This window comes from Thalassophryne amazonica, chromosome 19, assembly GCF_902500255.1.
Source record: "Thalassophryne amazonica chromosome 19, fThaAma1.1, whole genome shotgun sequence".
NCBI lineage: Eukaryota > Metazoa > Chordata > Actinopteri > Batrachoidiformes > Batrachoididae > Thalassophryne > Thalassophryne amazonica.
In genome coordinates this window covers 53,436,501-53,457,096 of record NC_047121.1, presented here as the reverse complement: position 1 = coordinate 53,457,096, position 20,596 = coordinate 53,436,501, and the positions used below count along the sequence as shown (strand labels likewise).

The 20,596-nt window shown below is 41.7% G+C and overlaps 1 protein-coding gene across 1 annotated transcript in view; it reads left to right on the top strand.

Moving 5' to 3' along the window:
• ralgapa2 (Ral GTPase activating protein catalytic subunit alpha 2) overlaps positions 1-20,379 on the top strand; it is a 175,037-nt gene extending 154,658 nt beyond the window's left edge. Inside the window, 2 exon segments of the mRNA XM_034195116.1 lie at positions 3,421-3,542; positions 14,617-20,379. Of these exon segments, the coding sequence (XP_034051007.1) occupies positions 3,421-3,542; positions 14,617-14,774 (280 nt within the window). The 3' untranslated portion in view covers positions 14,775-20,379.
• Positions 20,380-20,596: the final 217 nt, after the last annotated feature.

The following is a 20,596-nucleotide window of genomic DNA, read 5'->3' as shown; positions in this document are numbered from 1 at the left end:
TTTTTTTTTTTTCTTTCAACTGAAATATAAAATAAAATTGCTAATTGATTTTAACTGGTTTTTATCCCCCACTGCTTAAAGGCCTGAATGGGGAGTATGACGTGGTGAGGTCGGTCAGTTGGTTGGTCCCACCTTCCCAAATAGGGTATAAGGGTATAACTCCGTCAGTTTCATGAGTGGGTTTTCGGAGGAATTTCATGAAAACATGGAGAAACCATGTTTTATGGACCTCCATGCTGCAGGCGTCATTAAATAATTACCTACTTCTGCTGTAACACAACCCCTGGACAGGCATGTTGCAATTAGCATGAAAGCAGGCACGCGATTGATATGTGCAGCCAGTTTACTTTTTACGGAGAGAAACGCGTTGGACTGAACAGACTGGACTTCTTGTAGCCACAGTGAGGAAGATGAGTGACTGTTCCACTGGGTAGGTTTCCCTCAGGCAGGTTTTTAGTTTGTTTTTGTGGGTAAAGTAAAAAAATAACGACGCCCATCTTTGTTACACGTAAAGTCGCCATGATGGAAGAACTTGTCAGAACCTGGTCAACATGTCAGACAACTCTTTAAGTCATTGAATTTCAAGATTTGTAAGCGCCGTAGTTTAACATTGAACCATTTCACTTACTGTCTTGAAGAAAACGATGCTTTCATCATAAACCTCTGCCTGCTGCTGATAGAAAAAATGTGTCTGCTGCTAGCATACAAACCAAACAGGAAGTAGAAACCGCAAGACCACAGTCATAAACTTACAAAGAAATTAGAGCCCCCCCACAGACAGGTGGCCAAACACTGTAATTGCACCAAAGAAATGAGTTTTAATTGTGATTTCTTGCAAAGTGTATTTCACAAATCCTGCAAGTAACATGTGGAACACTGAAGAGTTCCACCTCAAACCTGACGTGTGTTTGTAAAGAAGGCTCTCTGTCACTCAAGAAGTCATTTTATTGTTCCAGAGGTAGCACATGTCTGAACAATCCAACGTGTGGTCTTACTGATTGCATGTCTTAAAGTGTATAAACTTGTCTTTCTCCATCACCTGGTCCTCATCTCATCTTGCCCTCTGTCTATCTGTGAGCAGTTCCTCGCCATACCCTCTGGTGTGTCCCGACTCAGGTGCCCCTCACCCCCGTTTTGCCACAGCTCTCTCTAAAACCATCGGTCATGGCTGCTTTGGCCCCTGCTGTGGTGGCATGTGCCCACCGCAGGCCCTCTGCCCAGGCACTGTCTCGTCTTATCTATCTAGCCCAGACCAGAGGCGCTCGGCCCGGTCCAGCCTATCTCACTTCAGCCGGGTTCAGCTTTAGTGCCACTGCACTCTGGCAGTGATAACGGCGTGAGGGCATAGATACTTCTGTGTTGAGTGAATCGAGTTCTGTGCAGACAGTTTGTCAGGTGTTGTGTATTGGGGGGAAAAAAAACTGTGAATAATCTGTCAGAGTAATTACAGAGACGTTCTTGAACATACACACGTCGCGAAAATGATGTTATCAGACTCTGTGTTTTATCCAGTACTACCCTCCATTCCACAGCAGATGATGTAGTTACGATAATGATATAATGGACATCAGAGTGATTTGTAGCCATTTTTAAGGTTGTTTCCCCCCTTCCTCCCATTTCAAATCCAGTAATCCATCGTGCACACTGGTTGTTCAGGCTCCTGTCACTGCTCGTCACTCTGAATTTCAAATGGCTGCAATTTTGGCCGTGATGGCATGGAGAAGTGGCAGGCAGCACGTCGGGGTGGTCCTAAAAATGCTGCCTGCAGCAGGGGTTCTGTTAGAGAGCTGCGAGGAGAGATTGGGCGCATCACGCCAGTAGGGATGCATTCTTTCTTGTTGTATGATTATTTTGGAGTCTGCTTTCTCATCTGGGGCTTTGTGGCGCGCCTGATTGTTCCACCTCTGCTTCTGGATTCTGCCCTGAATATGTAGCACAAACCAAAACGGTGAAAGAAGCCGTGCACAAAGGGATGGTCTTCTTACGTTAGCAAGTGTGATTATTATGTTTTACTCCGTGTGTAGTTCTTGGTTCAATTTTCTTTTTTTCTTTTTTTTTTTCTTTTTTTTACCTGGGATGACTCAAAAATAATGAAAAAAGCACGTTAGGTGCTTTTGTTCATGATGAAAGGTTTACTAACCTTCACAGAAGATGCTGTGATCCTGATGGAGTCTGTAGGTATCTTGATTGCAACACTTGAGAAGCTGAGTGAGGAGTCAGAGTGTCTGGATTTGCAGTTTTCCTGGATCAAGACTAAGGTCCAGGCTTTCATTGATTTCCTGGACTCAGCCATCAGAAGTGTATCTGTATGCTGTAAAAGTGTTGAACTGAGGAGTGACATTCATGGCTCCAGGTTTTCAGCCTTTGAGATTATGAGAAGCCTCTGGAGAGCTTGTGGAGTCATGAGGTCCCTGGACAGAGGTGTTGGGTGGATGCTAATACCTTTTCAAATGAATTAATATCCATGTGTTTTGGGGTCCTGGTCCTCAGGCAACAACTAGATGTCTTTGGTGCAAGGCTTCTCCAGAGGATCTTTGGGTACTGCTGGAATGACTTCGTGTCACATGAACGGGTACTTGGGGAGACTCAAATGAGGACTATCACTTGCATTATGAGAGAACATCAGCTACCACATTTCGGTCAAGAGGTGCACGTCTCTGGGTTTGATCCAGCACGCAGGTGCCTCAGTGCTGAGGGCCCCAGAACTTGGAAAAAGGTCAAGGGGACACCCACAGTTAACCGAGCTGCAGCAGATCAATGATTACTTTCTAGAGGTGGGAATGGACCTGTCTGTGAGGTTTCTGTCCAGGACCCATGGCAGGTCCATGAACCGCTGCTCATCTGTGCATAAACTCAGATAAGAACTGGCCTTGAATGCACACTAACATTTCTACAGAAATGTGTTTTACTTTATTATTATTAAAATTGGACATTTCTCCATTTTAGTTAAAAAAAAAAAAAAAAAAGAGTTTTTTTTATTAAATAATGTATTACAGTCAACAGATGTATTTAGATTAAGAAAAACCTGATTACAGACAAATATGTGAAACATAACGTTAAGGTTAAATAGTGATCGCACCGGATATTTGTTTTGCTTAGTGTTCAGTACGTACCACTAATAAATATGTAGCTTTCTCAGGAATCAAAGCACCAAACAAAATCAATTTGAATAATAAAAGAATAAATGCCAATAATAAAAGTGCAATGCAACAATGCACAAAAAGCCCAAATTGAGGGGCTGGTTAAAAAAAACACTGAGTGTTGTTACTATGAAATAAGGCAACAGGGAAACTCCAAAGGTTTTCTTCCCAAAGTGAGCTCTTCCAGATTGATTAGATTGACACCCATCAGTTCTGCTGAATGTCTTGATTTCCTGATGTTCTTTCCAGTGCGTTTTGTTCCTTAATGCGAGCCGTCCAGCTACGAGGAGCGGGCGCTCTACTTGGAGGCCATCGTTCAGAACCACAGAGAGGTCATGACCTTTGAGGACTTTGCCTCACAGGTCTTCTCTCCGTCTCCTGGATATCCACTGAGTGGGACAGGTGAGAAATCATCCAAACCACAGACCCTCTCCTCCCTTCATCTTCCTGACACTTTTCTTTTACCATCACATTTGCACTTTTCTATCTTTTGCCCACTTTACATCATCTCTCTTCTCTTTCCATATTAATCTCTTCGTCTCCACAGCACACCTGTTTTTCCGCTCTCACCTCAGTGTCTCCACTCTTCTTCCACGCCTACACATGCTAATGAATATCAAACGACAGGCCGGGCTTTTCACGCTATCTGACTGACTTCAAACACGCTGCTTTCTCCGCATCCCTCAATCGCCATCGCACCGCGAACATCTTTCCATGCGATTACTTTCCTACGAATATAAGCTTCTGTGTTAAACAGCTGTGTGTGTGTGTGTGTGTGTGTGTGTGTGTGTGTGTGTGTGTGTGTGTGTGTGTGTGTGTGTGTGTGAGATCATTCACTGACACTTAAGAGATCCGGCTGACAAACACCAGCCGTGGATGTCAGCACAGCCCTCTTATCAGTGTGTGATGAATAGAATGGAAGCATGTCTTATCTTGTTCTTCCTCTTCGTTCCAGCTTTGATCGATCTGCAGCAGCACTGAAATCAATACGGAATTGCACTTTTCCACTCTATTGGATTTGGACACACATTGTGTTTTGACATGGAAAGCGTGCGGCAGCACCGCGCGGCAGACGTCGTGTCATTTTCACATGGCTTTCTTATCGTGCATGCACTATCTGTCGGGTATGTTGGCATGTGAAAATTAACTGTCTGAATTTTTAGGCAGCGCCTGTTTTATGTGGTGGACGTCAGATTCTCAGACAGCAGGTGTGATATTCAGGCTCCAGATGGTCGTCCACATTACCGTGGTGTTGGTCCATATCTGCTGCCGAGGTGTAAAATCTGCAAAAACTAAACAAGTCCGAGTGCTTTTGAGGAAGGAGAACTTCTTCCTGAATATCAGATGCATTCTGGGACTTGGAGCTAACTCAGTGTGTCTGTTACCTCGGATGCCACAACCTGAAGAGGGCCTCAGTGAACACATCATGGTCCAGAGTCATGCAAATTAATTGCTGGATTCTAAAACCCAAAAACATCTCGGAAACTGAACTATTACTTATTATGCAGATTAATACTTTTAAATATCGACAGAGATATCATAAAATGCAGTATTGTAGAAGATGTTTTTAATGGGGTGATTTAGTGCAGTTTTAAGAGCAGTTTCCAGAGAAATAATTTTGTTTCTGACTGGGTCACGTCAGGAAACAATGACTAAATCATTCTTAAATCTTCACTGTATTACCCCATTTAAAACACCTTTACAGTTTTACATTTTAGGATATTTCTGTTTATATTTAAAAGTATTAATCTGCATAATACGAGTAACATTTCTGAGATGTTTATGAATGTTTCTGGGCTTTAGGACCCACCAAATTAATTCTTTGTGATTCAGTGATACCGTAATACATGGTCCCGGGTGGCCTTGACATTTGATCCGTTCTAACCAAAATTGAACCAATCTGTCCTCGACTACCACACAACACTGAAAAAAGTGAAACTTAGACCAACACAAAAAATAGATTATTTTTCTTAAAATATATTTATAATTGTTTGAAACCTTAAATGACACAATTTGTTGTAATAAATTACAGTAATTTTTCCAACAGTGCAGCCACTGAGCTGGATGTCATTTTACAACACCTAAATACATCCTTTTCATTTGATTGGTGGATTTTTTTGTCATGTGACATTCATTATTTATCCCATTGCATGAGTGACATAGCCAGTGTGCATTTTTTTCCATCCATTTCAGGGTTTGCCCGGGGCACCATGGGTCTGTGCAGACTGTGTGCTCGTTTGGAAAAGTTGTTCTGCATTTCACTTTTTTCAATGAACCCTTCCAACGTGTTTAATCCATATCGACTCCAAATGGATTGAGTTAAAGAGTTATGACCTCGAATTTGACCTTTTAAGGTCACCCAGGGTCAGTGCTCATGTGGTCATATGGACTGCATTTATGTAGCGCTTTTCCATCTGCATCAGATGCTCAAAGCACTTTACAATGATGCTTCACATTCACACAAACACACTGACACACCGATGTCAGGGTGCTGCCATGTCAGTGCGCTCACTGCACACTGGGAGCAACTCGGGGATTAAGGGCCTTGTCCAGGGGCTCTTAGTGATTTTTCCAGTCAGGCTGGGATTTGAACTGAGCATCCTCTGGTCTCAAGCCCAACATTTAACCACCAGACCATCACCTCCCAAGATTACCCGGTTTAAATGACCCCGTCAATATAAGTAATGGACCCAAATTTTGACTTGGGCCCGTGACCTTGAATTACAGCCAATTTTTCTCCAAATCAAATCACTTTGTCCTTGGCTGACCTCCAGTCAGGACAGATCTCAGTTTGCGAGGACGTGACTGCGTTCACGCCTTCGCCAGCCTGAGCTTTAGTTTTTTAACTATCATGCTGCTTTCTTGTATCGGTGAAAACGGCGAATGAACCCAAACAAAAGTTTAGCCCCGCCCACCACCAGCCACTCATTGAATATCATTACCAATCAGCCACGCGGACATATCAGAAGAAAAACAGATGAGCTGTTAAACGAGTGCGAGCAAAACGTCTATTAGCTGTGAAAATTCTTTGTTTGATGTCATAAATGCGGTTTAGAAACCCAAAGATCTGATGAGGGCGAATTGAAAAAGGAGGAGGACAGATGAGGGCATGTCATCAAAAAGGAGCAGAAGAGCTTGTAATTATTTAAAGCTCAGTCAGGCCTGTGTGTGTGTGTGTGTGTGTGTGTGTGTGTGTGTGTGTGTGTGTGTGTGTGTGTGTGTGTGTGTGTGTGTGTGTGTGTGTGTGTGTGTGTGTGTGTGTGTGTGTGTGTGTGTGTGTGTGTGTTAAGTGAGGCTGTGGGCTCCTTTGTGTGTGTGCAGACGGAGGTTGGAGAGGTTAGCTAGCCTGAGAATACCATTTGGCGGCGCAGCCACCATGTTGTGGCTGATGTGAGAGGCCGTAACATAATGAAGTCTGGGAGGCTGTTGTCGCCATCAGCGCTGCGGAAACACATCCTGAACGCCAATTTGTATTTCTCTGGAATATGCGCATAAATAAGTGGATTACTTTGTTGTGTGTGTGTGTGTGTGTGTGTGTGTGTGTGTGTGTGTGTGTGTGTGTGTGTGTGTGTGTGTGTGTGTGTGTGTGTGTGTGTGTGTGTGAGACTGCTCCTCCACACCCACTATTACGACTGTTGTCTAACAGTCTTCAGATGATGTTTGATTCTGCAGAGTGCCATTTTCAACTAGTGAGTCAGTTTCTCCAAAATATTGTTGCCACCAAAACAATTCATATTAGCCAAAATTTAGATGCCGGGTCACCCTCGTTTTTTCAAAAAGACACCTGTTATTAGGTACTAGTTCCTTGACCTACATACAGCCCAGTGATTGACCTCTAGCTGAATTCTACTAATTCTCAAAGATGCCACCTTTGGTTCCAGTCTGGTTTAAAGTCAAATTCCTTTGTCTTTACCTCTGACAAAATAAATTATTTCAGGGTAATTTGGGGGTCAACCTTCATTGACATACCAAGTTTGGTAGAAGTCAGCAAAAGGACCTGCAAGCAGTAGACCAACAGACAGACAGGACCTTGGCCCCAGTGATTGACATTTGGCAAATTTGACCTTGCTGGGCAAGTCCAGAACCCACCTACACACATGTGCCAAGTTTACCCATCATCGCCGTGACCACCAATAAGCTTGACCTTTGTCCAGACTAACACTTCAAGGCCAATTCCAGAGCTGACCTTCAACCACTTACCAATTTTGGTGAAAATCAGACAAAGGACTTTGGAGGCGTTGGTGAACAGACAGACACACGACACTCAAATGATAGTATGAAGATACAGGCAGAGATCCTAAAGGGTCAGAGTTCACACTGTGAAATTGTTGTATAGCTTCAGTCAAAGTGCTGAAGCTGCTCTTAAAAGCTAAAGAGTTTGGAATCTAAAAGCAGACTGCTCTGTGCGGTACATGCGAGGGGTTTTTAATGGAAATATGTTATGATGGGGCGGGAGGTTTTGTCTGATGTAAGTGAAAATCCGTTATACAAAATCCGGTACATACGGTGTTTATTGGATGGAAAACCATACAAAAGCATTTGGGACTTTTGCTTTTGTATCCGGTTTATATGATGAATGGTTTAGGTGAGTTTTACTGTAGCTTTGTTTCTTCACAGTTTGAGGTCCCCATCATGTTGTATCTCATGAAGACCTCCACCGTTTGGTGCATGGATCCATAAAAAGCAGTTCTTCTTAAAGTCCTTGATGACTACAGATGGTCACTCTTGACATTCTGTTTCCCATTGAGCTGAAAGCTTTGCTATGGCGTTGATGTCTGGCTGATGCTGCTCCTCATTCTCACCCTTTGTGTGTGTTTCTGCGTGCGTGCGTCCATCCACGCTGCTCTCACTGCCATTGCTGCCACTAACATGTCATCCATGCTTCATGACAGCGTGCAGGCGTTGGCCGGGGATGGTTTGGGACATGGAGTGCCCCTGGGCCAAACTGGACTGTAAGACTCTTCTTGCTTCCTCCACACTAGGCATGATGCCCAGACTCCGCCCACTGACATCATCCATCCAGCCATTCATTCAAGCCTTCATTCATTCATTCAGGTCACCGTGAACCCGACCATCATCAGCAGACAAAAACCAAAAAAAAAAAAAAACCCCGCCTGAATTTAGCCGTATTGTGAGTGAAAAGCAGATCTCCAGTTAAAGTGCAGACTCTGCATGTTGCTCAGTAAATTCAGCTCGAAATGTTTCATTGACGTTGCAGCTTCTTTTTTTTGTCATCTGTCCATTTGTTTGCCTTCTTGGCTCACTGAAGGTTGTGAGGTCGGCTGTCAAACCAAAACAAACAAACAACAAACCCAACTACACGACTGATGAAACCTGCCGTGTTTTCAGGAGTACAAGCTGTGTTTTTTTTTTCTTCTTCTTCTTTTATTAGTTTGGGAGATTGTGCAACTTGTACTCCAATCACATGTTTAAAATGTTCTGTCACATTTCATATACGTAAATCATTTCACCAGCATTGATTGGTAATTAGAATTCGGCAACATAGAACATTATTTTAAAATACACTGGTTTCCTCATTTTTACACATTTGCACCAAAGTCTTACAGATTTATTTCAGGTTAGAACAAACCAATCCACTGTTCATGAAAGTTGGAGTAATCCTCCAACAACATTCATTTCTGTTTGTGCTGCTCGTCCCGACTGACGTGCGCACAAAGATCTGTTTCCAGTCAAGTGTCCGTAGCTGTCCTCACAAATGTCAAGTCCTCTGTGTCCTCTCCAGCTCACAGCCCCACAGTCTCTCTCTCACTCTCTCTCTCTCTCTCTCTCTCTCTGACCTCCTGCATGACCTTGCCTGCCTGCCTGCAGTCCAGATTCAGAACTCTTTTCTGTGTTATGACTCCGTGTGCTGCTTTGCTTCAGTCTTCAAGTTGTCTCATTGTTTTGTGTTCATGCATCTTTTCTTCATGTTCCACTCAAAACGACCGTCATCTGCTCTACATGGGTGTAATAATTATCTTCAAGCTGACTGTTATTATTTATGGTTATCTACTTTCTTTGAGGGGTAGTTCTGTGTAAACCATCACTGTAATTGTGTGTTTTATGGTCAAATAATCAATAAGAAAAGTAGATTCTCTTTATGTGTGATTTTATTTATTTATTTTTGGTCTATAAGTCACACTAGAGTACAAGTCTCAGGACTGCAAAAACAATTTTAAGAAAAACCGCCACGTAAAGTACGAGTAATGGTGTTTTACAATCAGTTTAATATTGCATGATCATTTCCAACTGTGTTTGTGTGGTATTCTACTGAACAGCACACTAACAAATAAATTATTATTATTATGGAATAAGATATAGCTCACTCATTCAGTTGGAACTGATTTTGTGTTGACGTGGCATTAAGGGGGGGGGGGGGGGCATCAAACACCAATTTTATTACAACTCTGGGATGCCTAAAACTTTTGCACAGTACTGTAAGCTGCACTGAAGTATAAGTCACAGGACTTTCCAAAGTAATTACAGAATAAATACACAATTTATACAATGTGGTATCTGTCAAACAGTGTCTGAAAATTTGCTGCTTTCACCATAAAACACACAGTTGTTTCATATTTCTGCCCTGATGTCTGACATGATTATATTAGACAGCTGTATAGATATTATATATCTAATATTCTGCAGTACTGTAATGGGGCAGCTATATGTGGGCTTTTGATTTTTATATTTTCCTAAAGAGTTTGGTCAGAAAAGTCCTTTATTTGCTGTTTGTAGTCTCACAGTCGCATCACAGAAAGAACAACACAAGATACACAAGAATAAATAGTACACAATCAAAATGTAATCAAATATGTCTCAGACTCTGCTGGTTTTAGGTGTGTGGGGGGGCACCCTGTCAGGGCTTTTGGACTGTGAACTCTGGCACACGTCACCAGAATCCTCTCAGGTTTTCTGACTCTGAAAAAGCTCTGGTGAAGATGAACGCCGAGTAGCCTGAACGATGCAGGAGAATGACTTGTTTTTCTTGCTGTGTGTGTGTGTGTGTGTGTGTGTGTGTGTGTGTGTGTGTGTGTGTGTGTGTGTGTGTGTGTGTGTGTGTGTGTGTGTGTGTGTGTGTGTGTGTGTGTGTGTCACTGCTCTCTCATACGGTGCTCTGCTCTTTTTTTTCCCCCTTATAGATTAAAAATGTCCAATTACTGTATTTGATGAAGGTAAGGCCGGAGTTAGACGCCTGTTCCCGACCCTTCCTGGCTGCTTTCCTCCACACCTCCTCTCTCACCCCGTACTAACCCAGCTTTGTTTACCCGGCGCTCTGACGACGGGGCAGAGGAGGCCGGCTGTTTATTTGGGGGCGTCGTCCTGTTGAGGCCTGACTGGATAATTGAGAATGATGCACGTCGGGAACAATTAGCACCTGACTAAGTAGCAGCATGAACAATACGGCTGCACTTCTGGCCCTCGCTTCTGCATGTGGCGCGCCTTTATCTCTGAACCAGCAAACGCTTTTCTCTTTCGGTGTTTTTGCGCCCCTCCGGCCCCTGGTTTCCTCCTGTCGGAGTGTGCCTGTTTGCCTGGGGCCGACTCTGAGACTAACACCTGCTGCACTGGACGACGTCTTTGTCATCTGAAGCCTTGTTTGAACTGCTGCGGGGGGAACCGGTGGCAGAGCCGGGTCATTTAAAGGCTCGCTCTTTTCTTCTCTCTCCATCTCCTTTTTCCATCTAAATCTTAACCTCTGCGTGAGACGGTCGAGTCAGGAGCGGAAATGCTGGGTTTTAATGACGATAATGATGATGTGTTAGCTGCTTGCTCTCCTGGATGTGGGTGATGTCCCCCCCCCCCCCCACACCCCTATGCTGAATTGCTCTGAAAATTAATTCTTACATAAAAAACAGAGAGCGTAGAACACCATTTAGAAAGTGATGCATTCAGTAAGTGCCACAATGGGACTGTGGATGGCAGAATGTTTTCGTCGATACAAGATGAAAAAAAAATCACAGCGTGTGTGTGTGTGTGTGTGTGTGTGTGTGTGTGTGTGTGTGTGTGTGTGTGTGTGTGTGTGTGTGTGTGTGTGTGTGTGTGTGTGTTATCTTTGATGGGCGGTCCCAACAGTTTAATATGCAAATTAAATGTTTTTACAGTTGCAGTGAGCGCAGCAGGTAACATATTCATTCTGAGTCTATACGTCGTTGGACCGTTAAGTTTCCTCTGCGAAAATATAAATTCACACATTTAGAGCAAAATACATGTTTTCTTTCAGTGGGGGGGGAATCCTGTCAATGTACCTTTTTACCAAACTGCACATCAGACAGCTTCACCAAAACTCATCAGTTATTTAAAAGTCATCATGATCACAAACACACACAAATTAAATCAGCCTGATGAAGGGTAAAAAAAAAAAATAATAATAATTTTCTTTATTCTTCTCTATTTCCATGACCAAGAATTACAGATGCAAGTAATTTTGAAATAGATTTCATTATAATTATTTTAATAAATGGTAGAACTTTTTTTTTTTTTTACCTAGCAGACTGTTTGAACATGTTTTATGAGTTTTGACGTCTCAAACATGCACGAGTGAGAATCACCAACATTTCCACTCGGCTGCTGAAATAAATTTGTTGATTGTTCAATTTCAGAGGGCATAAAGCTCCACTAAGCCCCTGGTCATTTAGTTTGAGTGTTCATGCACCGAGCATTACCAGAAATCTTAAAAATAAATAAATTTGAAGGAGTGTTACATTGCAAATTCTAAAAATTAAAGCATCTGGGATGAAACCATCCCAGATGGGACATGCAGGTTAGGTGAATTGGAAACTTAGTAATTGTCCAGGTCTCCTTGCAGTAGAGGGCTCACTCTCAATGGGAATAACATGGTTAAATAAAGGTTAAATTACAATCAAAAATTAAAATATCAACCTGGTTGTAAAACAGAAAGTGATCCTGGATTCACGTCCAGCTTCACTTCAAAATCTGATCTCCTCCTCATCGACTCGCCACCCACCTTTCGCTGAAATTTCACAGAAATCGCTTTAGAACTTTTGAGATGTTGTAACTGACAAACAGCTGCTGGTGATCTTCAGCGAAGGTCAAAATGTAAATTGTTTTCATAGATGGTAAAAATGACAAGTTGTCACATTTGAGTTTCTTACAAATGAGGATTGTCTGTTTTATTTTGATGTTAAGTTTCATAGTGTTTAGTACACAGTTAAAAGTTACTGCTTATGGAAAGCATTTTTTGTATTTTCTGTCATTTTCAATAGTAAATTATAGATTGTAAAATTAACAGTTTATATAGACACTTTTAGCCCTCCTGGGGTTCATACTTAAAATACACACCAGGACTTTGTTTATTGCGGTTAATTAGAATATTAGGAAGGATGATTTGACCACAGGCAAATTAAACCTCAGATTTTAGCTTTTTAATTGTTATTTTTGATTATTTTAGCAAAAATGAATATTAACTAACTTGTGCTTTGAGCCACAATAAATTTCACTTCACAAAGCAAAAAAAAAAAAAATAACTTTTCCATTTCCCTTTTCATTGAAAATTCCAGTTATGATTTATTTCAGAAAGAAAATTTGAAATACCAAAACATGCACGGATTGGTCAGACCAGATTTAACTCAGCCTCTTTTTTTTTAAGCCAATCCCTTTTTATATTCACATGCAGATTTAGTAAATGTGTGCTCAGACACGCTGTCTCCCGGTGTTGGGTCGCGAGCCCGGCCCGCGCTCCCAGCGAGCAGCCGTCCTGGATGCTGCCGGTGTCCACTGAGCTGCTGAGTGTCTGTTACTGCAGCCATCTGCCATTTCTTTTAGCCGCTGCAACTCGAGATGCCTCAGAAAAGTGGCAGCAAATAAAAGGAGCGGAAACAAAATAGGCAACCAGATGCCGTCTCAACAAAGCCGAAAAGTTGTTTAAACTCGAGGCACAAGGGCCGACGCGGACAGGGGGGTGGGCGGTATTTGGGTTTTAGTCAGAATGCACTGAAGAGGCATTTAATGTCCACCCACATACAGTAGTGTTCAGAATAATAGTAGTGCTATGTGACTAAAAAGATTAATCCAGGTTTTGAGTATATTTCTTATTGTTACATGGGAAACAAGGTTTCAGTAGATTCAGTAGATTCTCACAAATCCAACAAGACCAAGCATTCATGATATGCACACTCTTAAGGCTATGAAATTGGGCTATTAGTAAAAAAAAAAAAAACTAGAAAATGAGGTGTTCACAATAATAGTAGCATCTGCTGTTGATGCTACAAACTCAAAACTATTATGTTCAAACTGCTTTTTTAGCAATCCTGTGAATTACTGAACTAGTATTTAGTTGTATAACTATCTTCACATCTGCGAGGCATTAATTTTGTTGGTTTGGAACCAAGATTTTGCTTGTTTCTAGTGTACTTGGGGTCATTGTCTTGTTGAAACACCCATTTCAAGGGCATGTCCTCTTTAGCATAAGGCAACATGACCTCTTCAAGTATTTTGACATATCCAAACTGATCCATGATACCTGGTATGTGATATATAGGCCCAACACCATAGTAGGAGAAACATGCCCATATCATGATGCTTGCACCACCATGCTTCACTGTCTTCACTGTGAACTGTGGCTTGAATTCAGAGTTTGGGGGTCGTCTCACAAACTGTCTGCGGCCCTTGGACCCAAAAAGAACAATTTTACTCTTAATTTCATAGCCTTAAGAGTGTGCATATCATGAATGCTTGGTCTTGTTGGATTTGTGAGAATCTACTGAATCTACTGGTACCTTGTTTCCCTTGTAACAATAAGAAATATACTCATAACCTGGAATAATCTTTTTAGTCACATAGCGCTACTACTATTCTGAACACTACTGTATTTATTACCATTTTACGTCCCATATTCCTAGATGGGATGTTTTTCATAAAATTAAAACATTAAAAAACATCACTTGGAGCAGTGAATTTTTTTTAAACACAAAACTGCATCCATTGTGTATCTTAATTCTATAAATGAGTGGCACCTTGTTAAAAAGCAGACGGAACATGAATAGAGAAGTAGTTCTGAATTTTTCAATGGGAATAGCACACCTTGGACATTAATGATTCCTTTTCTTATTTGTTTTTTAGTGCTAGCATGTTTCTCTGACAAATTCTGCGTTGCACAAACACTGCGTTTATCAACAAGGAAAACTGCGGAGTTGGTGCCGAAGTCCTGTGTAGGTCTACATTCTTCCACAAAAAACTGATCAGGGATTGATAACCACTCCCACCACTAGTTGGCAGCATGTCATTGACTTTTCCAAAATACTCTGTTTTCCTCCTGTTTTTTATTCTGTGGTTGCAAGAGTAGAACACTTTTATGAATGTGGATGGAAATCCTCTCTTGGGTTGCGGGAAGCATGCGTGTGCATGACGGGAGCATGCTGGAACGCAACGCCGTGAACTCGTGCTGCGTCTTAACGTCCACTGTCTGTGTGCCACCTTCTCTCCGTGTCCACTAACTCTCACCTCCGTGTCCCTCCAGGCTCCTTCAGCGGAAGCTCGACGGCTGATTGCAGCACTGCGGCGGGACCAGCGGACCCCGTCGACCAGGTCTCTCCCACTATGCCGCGTGCCACACGGAACAGGGTTTCCGGGAAACTCCGCCGATCAGCCAGCGCAATAAGCAAATCCTCCAACTGAGCTCTTTAACCTCTCCTCCTCTTCCTCCTCAAAATTCCAGCCTTTAATCTTTTCACATTCCCCATCGTGACTGCAAGACTTTTGTCTTTTTCTTGATTTTGTTGGGGGTTTTTTTTATGTTTGTTTGTTTTTTCATGCAACTGGAGCAATTTTGCAATTTTTAATTTAAGAAGTGATAATTATGGATTTTTCATTGATACATGTGTTAACTGTTTAATTAATCTGATCAGACTAATTTGAGGGTTCCGTTTTTTTAATCCGCGCCCCTCTGAGTCTGCCATATAAGACTTGAAGTCTTTATGCATCTTGTGCTAAAAATGCAGTTTTCTTCTCCTTTTCTTGTGCCAGTAAATACTTACTATAGGAAGTGAAAGGGAGGTGATGATTTTTTTTTTCCTTTCCTCTCTCTCGTTCTGCGTCTCACTTAATGTAATGAAGCACTGAATGATGGCGGTAAATGCTAAAACTGTGCACATGCAAATCTTTGCCTTTTTACCTCCTTTTCCACAGCCTACCTGTGTGTCGGACACGACTACGTACAAAACAATGATGTCCACGTCTTAAATATGTCAGTAGCACCCGTCTGGACCGGGATTGAGGAACAGACTGATATCGTCGGTGCAGATGCACTTTTTAGCTGTTCCGACTCCGAGAGGACAATCAATGACGTCTTTCTAACTCGAGCTGGATTGAGATTTGTTTGAGGTATTTTTTTAATCGCTCTAATTTTCCTTTTTAAATGGATTCCGATGGATTTTGTCACAGTTTGATTGATGCGGCTCTGCTGGAACGAGAAAAGACTGCGATTGTAATTGTTTTCTGATGTCGTTAACGTGGGCTCAAGTCCGGTAATTGAATATGTTCTTCCTGTCTCTTTCCTCCATCGGTTTGTCCTGCGACGCTCAGACATTGACATTCCAACATTCCCGACGTCTTTGTTTTGTTTTTGCACTCGTCGTCACCGATAAACTTTCATTGAATGTTTCTTTTTCTTGGATGTAATTTGCTTTTTAAGTGTAATTTGTTGGTGTTTATTTGACTTTGATTATTTGCTGTAGTGTTGTTTTTATGTGTTCACGCGCTGTTTAGAGGAAGAATGAGCCTCAGGTGAATCTGAACTCCGTGCACTGCTCTGTGTGTGTGTGTGTGTGTGTGTGTGTGTGTGTGTGTGTGTGTGTGTGTGTGTGTGTGTGTGTGTGTGTGTGTGTGTGTGTGTGTGTGTGTGTGTGTGTGTGTGTGTGTGTGTGTTTGAGCGTGAGACATGGACACAAAGCTGTGGATACATCACGGTGCATGGATGAAGGGTCCAAAATGCAACTGTAAAACTTGTCAGTTGATTGTAATTGTTTAATAATCACATTAACAAGGGGTTTTTAACTTAAAAAAAAAAATAGAGTGCAAGGACATTCACTGCCATGGACTAGTTTTTCCCTCCTGATTCCGACTGTTTTTGCATTTTTGACACAGTATTGTCATAAATCTTAAAATGGGATGACCTGAATAATAGCAATAGTTTTATTTTTTATATTCATATAAAATAAGAGAAAGTTACCCAACATCTTAACTGATGACATCACGCTTGGACATCGGACTTGTTTTGGTCTCGTCATCATAGAGGATTTTTCTTTTTTCCTTTTTTTTTATTTGGTCACCATTCTTTGCATAATTATTTGAATTCAGCCACATTTTTGAACATTAAGTGCGTGTTTCATCCTGCAGCGTCTCACTGCTTCTCAGCTCTTCACATTCTAAGACACGGGTTTGGTTCAGGAGCTGGGCCCCACTGTTCGGCTCACGCACATCCATCGGACTCGTTCTGTCACCAGCAGGGGTCACGGCTGTCTCAGCTGTGAAGCTGCAAACCGTCACCGTCTTTGCTTTGGGTCCCGCGTGTGTCAGGACTTTGACCCCAGACAGTCTGGGAATCATCGAGGTGTGTTTGTGTCCAACGCGAGCGGAGTCTTTATGTTCCTCTCGGGTTGCGGTGACTTTGCTCAGCCTCTTCGTGTTCATGGAGTTGTGACCTCTGACCTTAAATGATCTGATTTAGGTTATTTAGGTGTTAATCTGGGATTGAAGCCATGTGTTGTTTGTGTGTGCTTCTGGTTAGTTTTTGGAACCTTAGAAATGGTTCTGGAACCCTCTGCATATGAAAGTGTTTCAGTAACTGTCACTCTGTAAAACCTCATCATTTGCCTTAAAAATATTGTTGAAACAGATTACATAAAAAGTTTTTAAGTGGTATGGAATTTTTTAAGTTACTTAATAAAGTTCCTTTTAACTTAATTTTTTTATGTAATCTGATTCAGCAATTTTTATTTTTAGTTAAATTAGTTATTAGGTTTTACAGTGCACCTCTCACAGCCTCATGCGCCACTTTATTAGACGTTTGAAACTATTTCACATTATTTTAAGTGTCGAATCTGACGTGGAACGTTGGGCGTGTCCACGCTAATTAAACCCACGTGTCATTTTATTTGATTACTTCGTCACAGAGTTAACGTTGGATAGCCTTTTTTCTTTATCAAAGTTAAACTGAGTTAACAACTGCACTTTGAGTTGTTTGTACAATAGTTCTGTGAACCGGACCTACAAAAGGAAACTTAATACAATTAATTACATTTTAGAGTGTATAAACTTTAACAGTTAAAAGAGTAAAAACATGCAAAAATAAAAGAAATCATGAAGAAGGCAAACACTTTATTCTGTCTCATTTCAGCTCCCATCCCTCCTGCACTCTTGAAAAAAAAAAAAGATTTTAATGCATTTAAATGCAGCTAATTAAATTATGAGCAAACTGTGATGCACCAGGAATCTGTGTAGCATTGTTGAATTGCGTGTGTGTGTGTGTGTGTGTGTGTGTGTGTGTGTGTGTGTGTGTGTGTGTCCATAAAGACATTGCTGCACGCCGCCTCTGTTCGCTGTAATCACATTTGTTTTTCTTCATATGATGCAAACGATGGACAACCAGCGCTGCTGTCCTGCATTACATCTCAAAACACTTTTTTTGGGGTAGGGGTGTTTTCTGTGTGACCCTAAAGGTCAGTGTCTCGCACTTCCCGCCACGGCATCAGATGGATGTGGAAGTCGGCTCTCTGTTTGGTCTTTATTCGAGGTACTGCCGTGCGATGCTGTTATATTTGAGTGGGGTTCTTTTGCACCAGCTCCTCCTCTTTCCCATCATCCTCTTCCCTCGTCGGCTCCCAAGGCGGAGGCGGGGTTACACAATGTGCCAGAGATGAACTCTGCCAGCCTTTCCTATTGCAACAACTGGCCTGGTGCTCCGCCCCTCCACCTTCCCCACTGTTGTCATGGCAGCCAGGTGCTTTCCCCCCCCCCCCCCCCCCCCCCCCCCCACACACACACTGTGGAATCGCACCCTCTGAGGTCTCTGCCCAAACTGTCCCCGTCTGCAGCGCTGCTCTGCCTTACTTTCCCCACGGCCTCATTTTGGTCTTGCGTCACCTCCTTTGTGTCTCTGAGAGTTTGAACCCAAACTGGAGGACGGATGAGCTGAGACAAAAATCCACTTCAGTGTGAAGAATGTACACACGGTCTCTTTCAAAGTTTACTGACCCGATGTGAAGACTGTCAGTGATGACTGATGCTGCGTTCAGCCTGATGTGGGAAATCAGAGTTTCATACGTCCTTTTTGTAAAGACATTTGCCGTCATCTCTTAGAAATGTACTCGTCATATGTTGTTTTCACCTGGTCAGATCTATTCGACGTAGGCAATGAATTCACCAAATTTTTCATAAGTCGACATACGCTGACTAAATTGTCAGGGCGTAACCAGTGAATGTTTAAAGGATAAGTTCACTTTTCCCCCCCCAAACTGAGATATATTAAGACATTAGATTATTGGCAATCAAATGTCAGTTTCTGCTCACATTTGCCAGTTGCTTTCTTTGCAAGATTACTTAGAAAACTGAGGAAGTTAATCCAAGATCGTCGATGGGGAAACGCTCCTCAAAGGTAGAAAAATTAAAGCAACAAAATAACGCTGGTGACTTTTTTTTAAATCTTCAAATTGTTAATGGAACAACATGTTTAGAAGAAATATGTCCAGTTCGGTTGGTTTCTTTCCCACATAATGTGTCAACTCTCCAGTTTTGTTAGCGCGGATGAAGCAGACCATAAATAAGCCTAATATTAATTTAATAATAATAATTTTGTGAATCATCATGAAGTGTATGAAAGTGTTGGCAATGGCACCATATTAGCATACAAATAAACACAGTTTTTATCCCCGCTGGCCCACAGGGCAATTATGTCGTGGCGATTTCTGTCTGTCTGTCTGAAATCAACATCTCTCACACGTTTAAGAGGAATTTAGTGAATCTTGGTGTAAGTCCTTGTTACAGGTTGGCAATACACATATTATAATATCATTCACGTTGGGCCCATTTTACCAGAGTTATGGCCTTTGATTAACAAACACAGCCACTGCCAGTTTCAGGAGTTGTCTGCATTCTGAGATCAGCTATCACATACCTTTGAAATGTTATCAGAATGTAGCGAGCACTTGGTACCAAAGCAGCATTTGCCAGCGGGGATGTTGTGCTCTCAAAGCACTCTTAAGTTTATTTAGAGCCCAACTGTTGCCATCAATTTTCTTTCATTTTAATAAATGAGATTTCTTATACAGTGCATTTATCAAAGGTCAATAAAACACAGAACGTTTTCATTTCAATAAGTTCGTTGTTTAAGTGAAAACATTAACGTTTTGCTGAACACCCTTTTTGAAAATCCAACCCTGACAGTCAAGTCAGTGCAAGAAGGCTAACGCTGCCGGCTAATGAACGAACAACAGCATGAACTGACCCGCGAGCGGGAAGGCGTAACGATCCATGGACGAAATGTCTCTAAAACAATCCACAGCAGGCAAACTGCATCCAGAAATGGCAAGGAATGAGCTACAACGTGCAAACCGGCAGAATGTAAATAATGCAGTAACATTTTGACCTCACAGTTAGCGTTTTCAATAAGGTGAAGTCATCAGAATCATTAATGCTGTCGCTCAAGTTTGACAGCTTGCAAGGCTGGCTTCTGGGCTAACAAGCTAGCAGAGTTTGTGGTTTGTCTTGTTCGCTTTTCTCAAATGTTTTACCTCTAATGCTGTTTGAAAGGTTCACTTTTGTAACATTTTAGTCCATTTTTAGTTTCCACTTCAGTGTTTTAATGCACAGGTGATGAAAATGTTGATTAATTATTATATTGTTCAATCAACAGAAAACTAATCGTTACCTGTTTTGATCGTCGTGTACGTTATTTAAGACAGCAGCTTCTCCATCCTTTGTCTAACAGTTTAACATATTTGTGGATTAAACTATTACTTAGCCTTTTATATAATGGACAGATTAACAGATGTCGAGTCTTTTTCCCAGTTTAAAAATTTTGGATTTCCTACAGAAGGCGAACGCAGCGTTTGTTTCAACAGAAATGTTTGTGTTTGTGAAGAAAATGAGCTTTTTTGGGTGGGGGGGTCATTTCTGTTCTTTAAACCCCCCAGTCTGGATTTGTATATTGTGTCAAAAAGGAGGACTTCAACTCCTCTGACTATAAATATATTAATGCCTGTAATATAATCTTTGTACCGGAGGGATAAATGCTTGAAGATTTCATCATTACTTGTCAACATATCAAACTGTTTTTAACAACTGAAGTCCTGCTATCTTTATTAGAAATGTGAAAATTGAAGCATTTCATTAAATCAGTTTAAAATTCTGCACCTTGGCGTGATTTTCCATGTTCATTTTTCCTGTAAAGTGTTCGGAGCGGTTGTCGGTGTAAGCCGGCGTGTACAGCAGCGGCGGTGCTC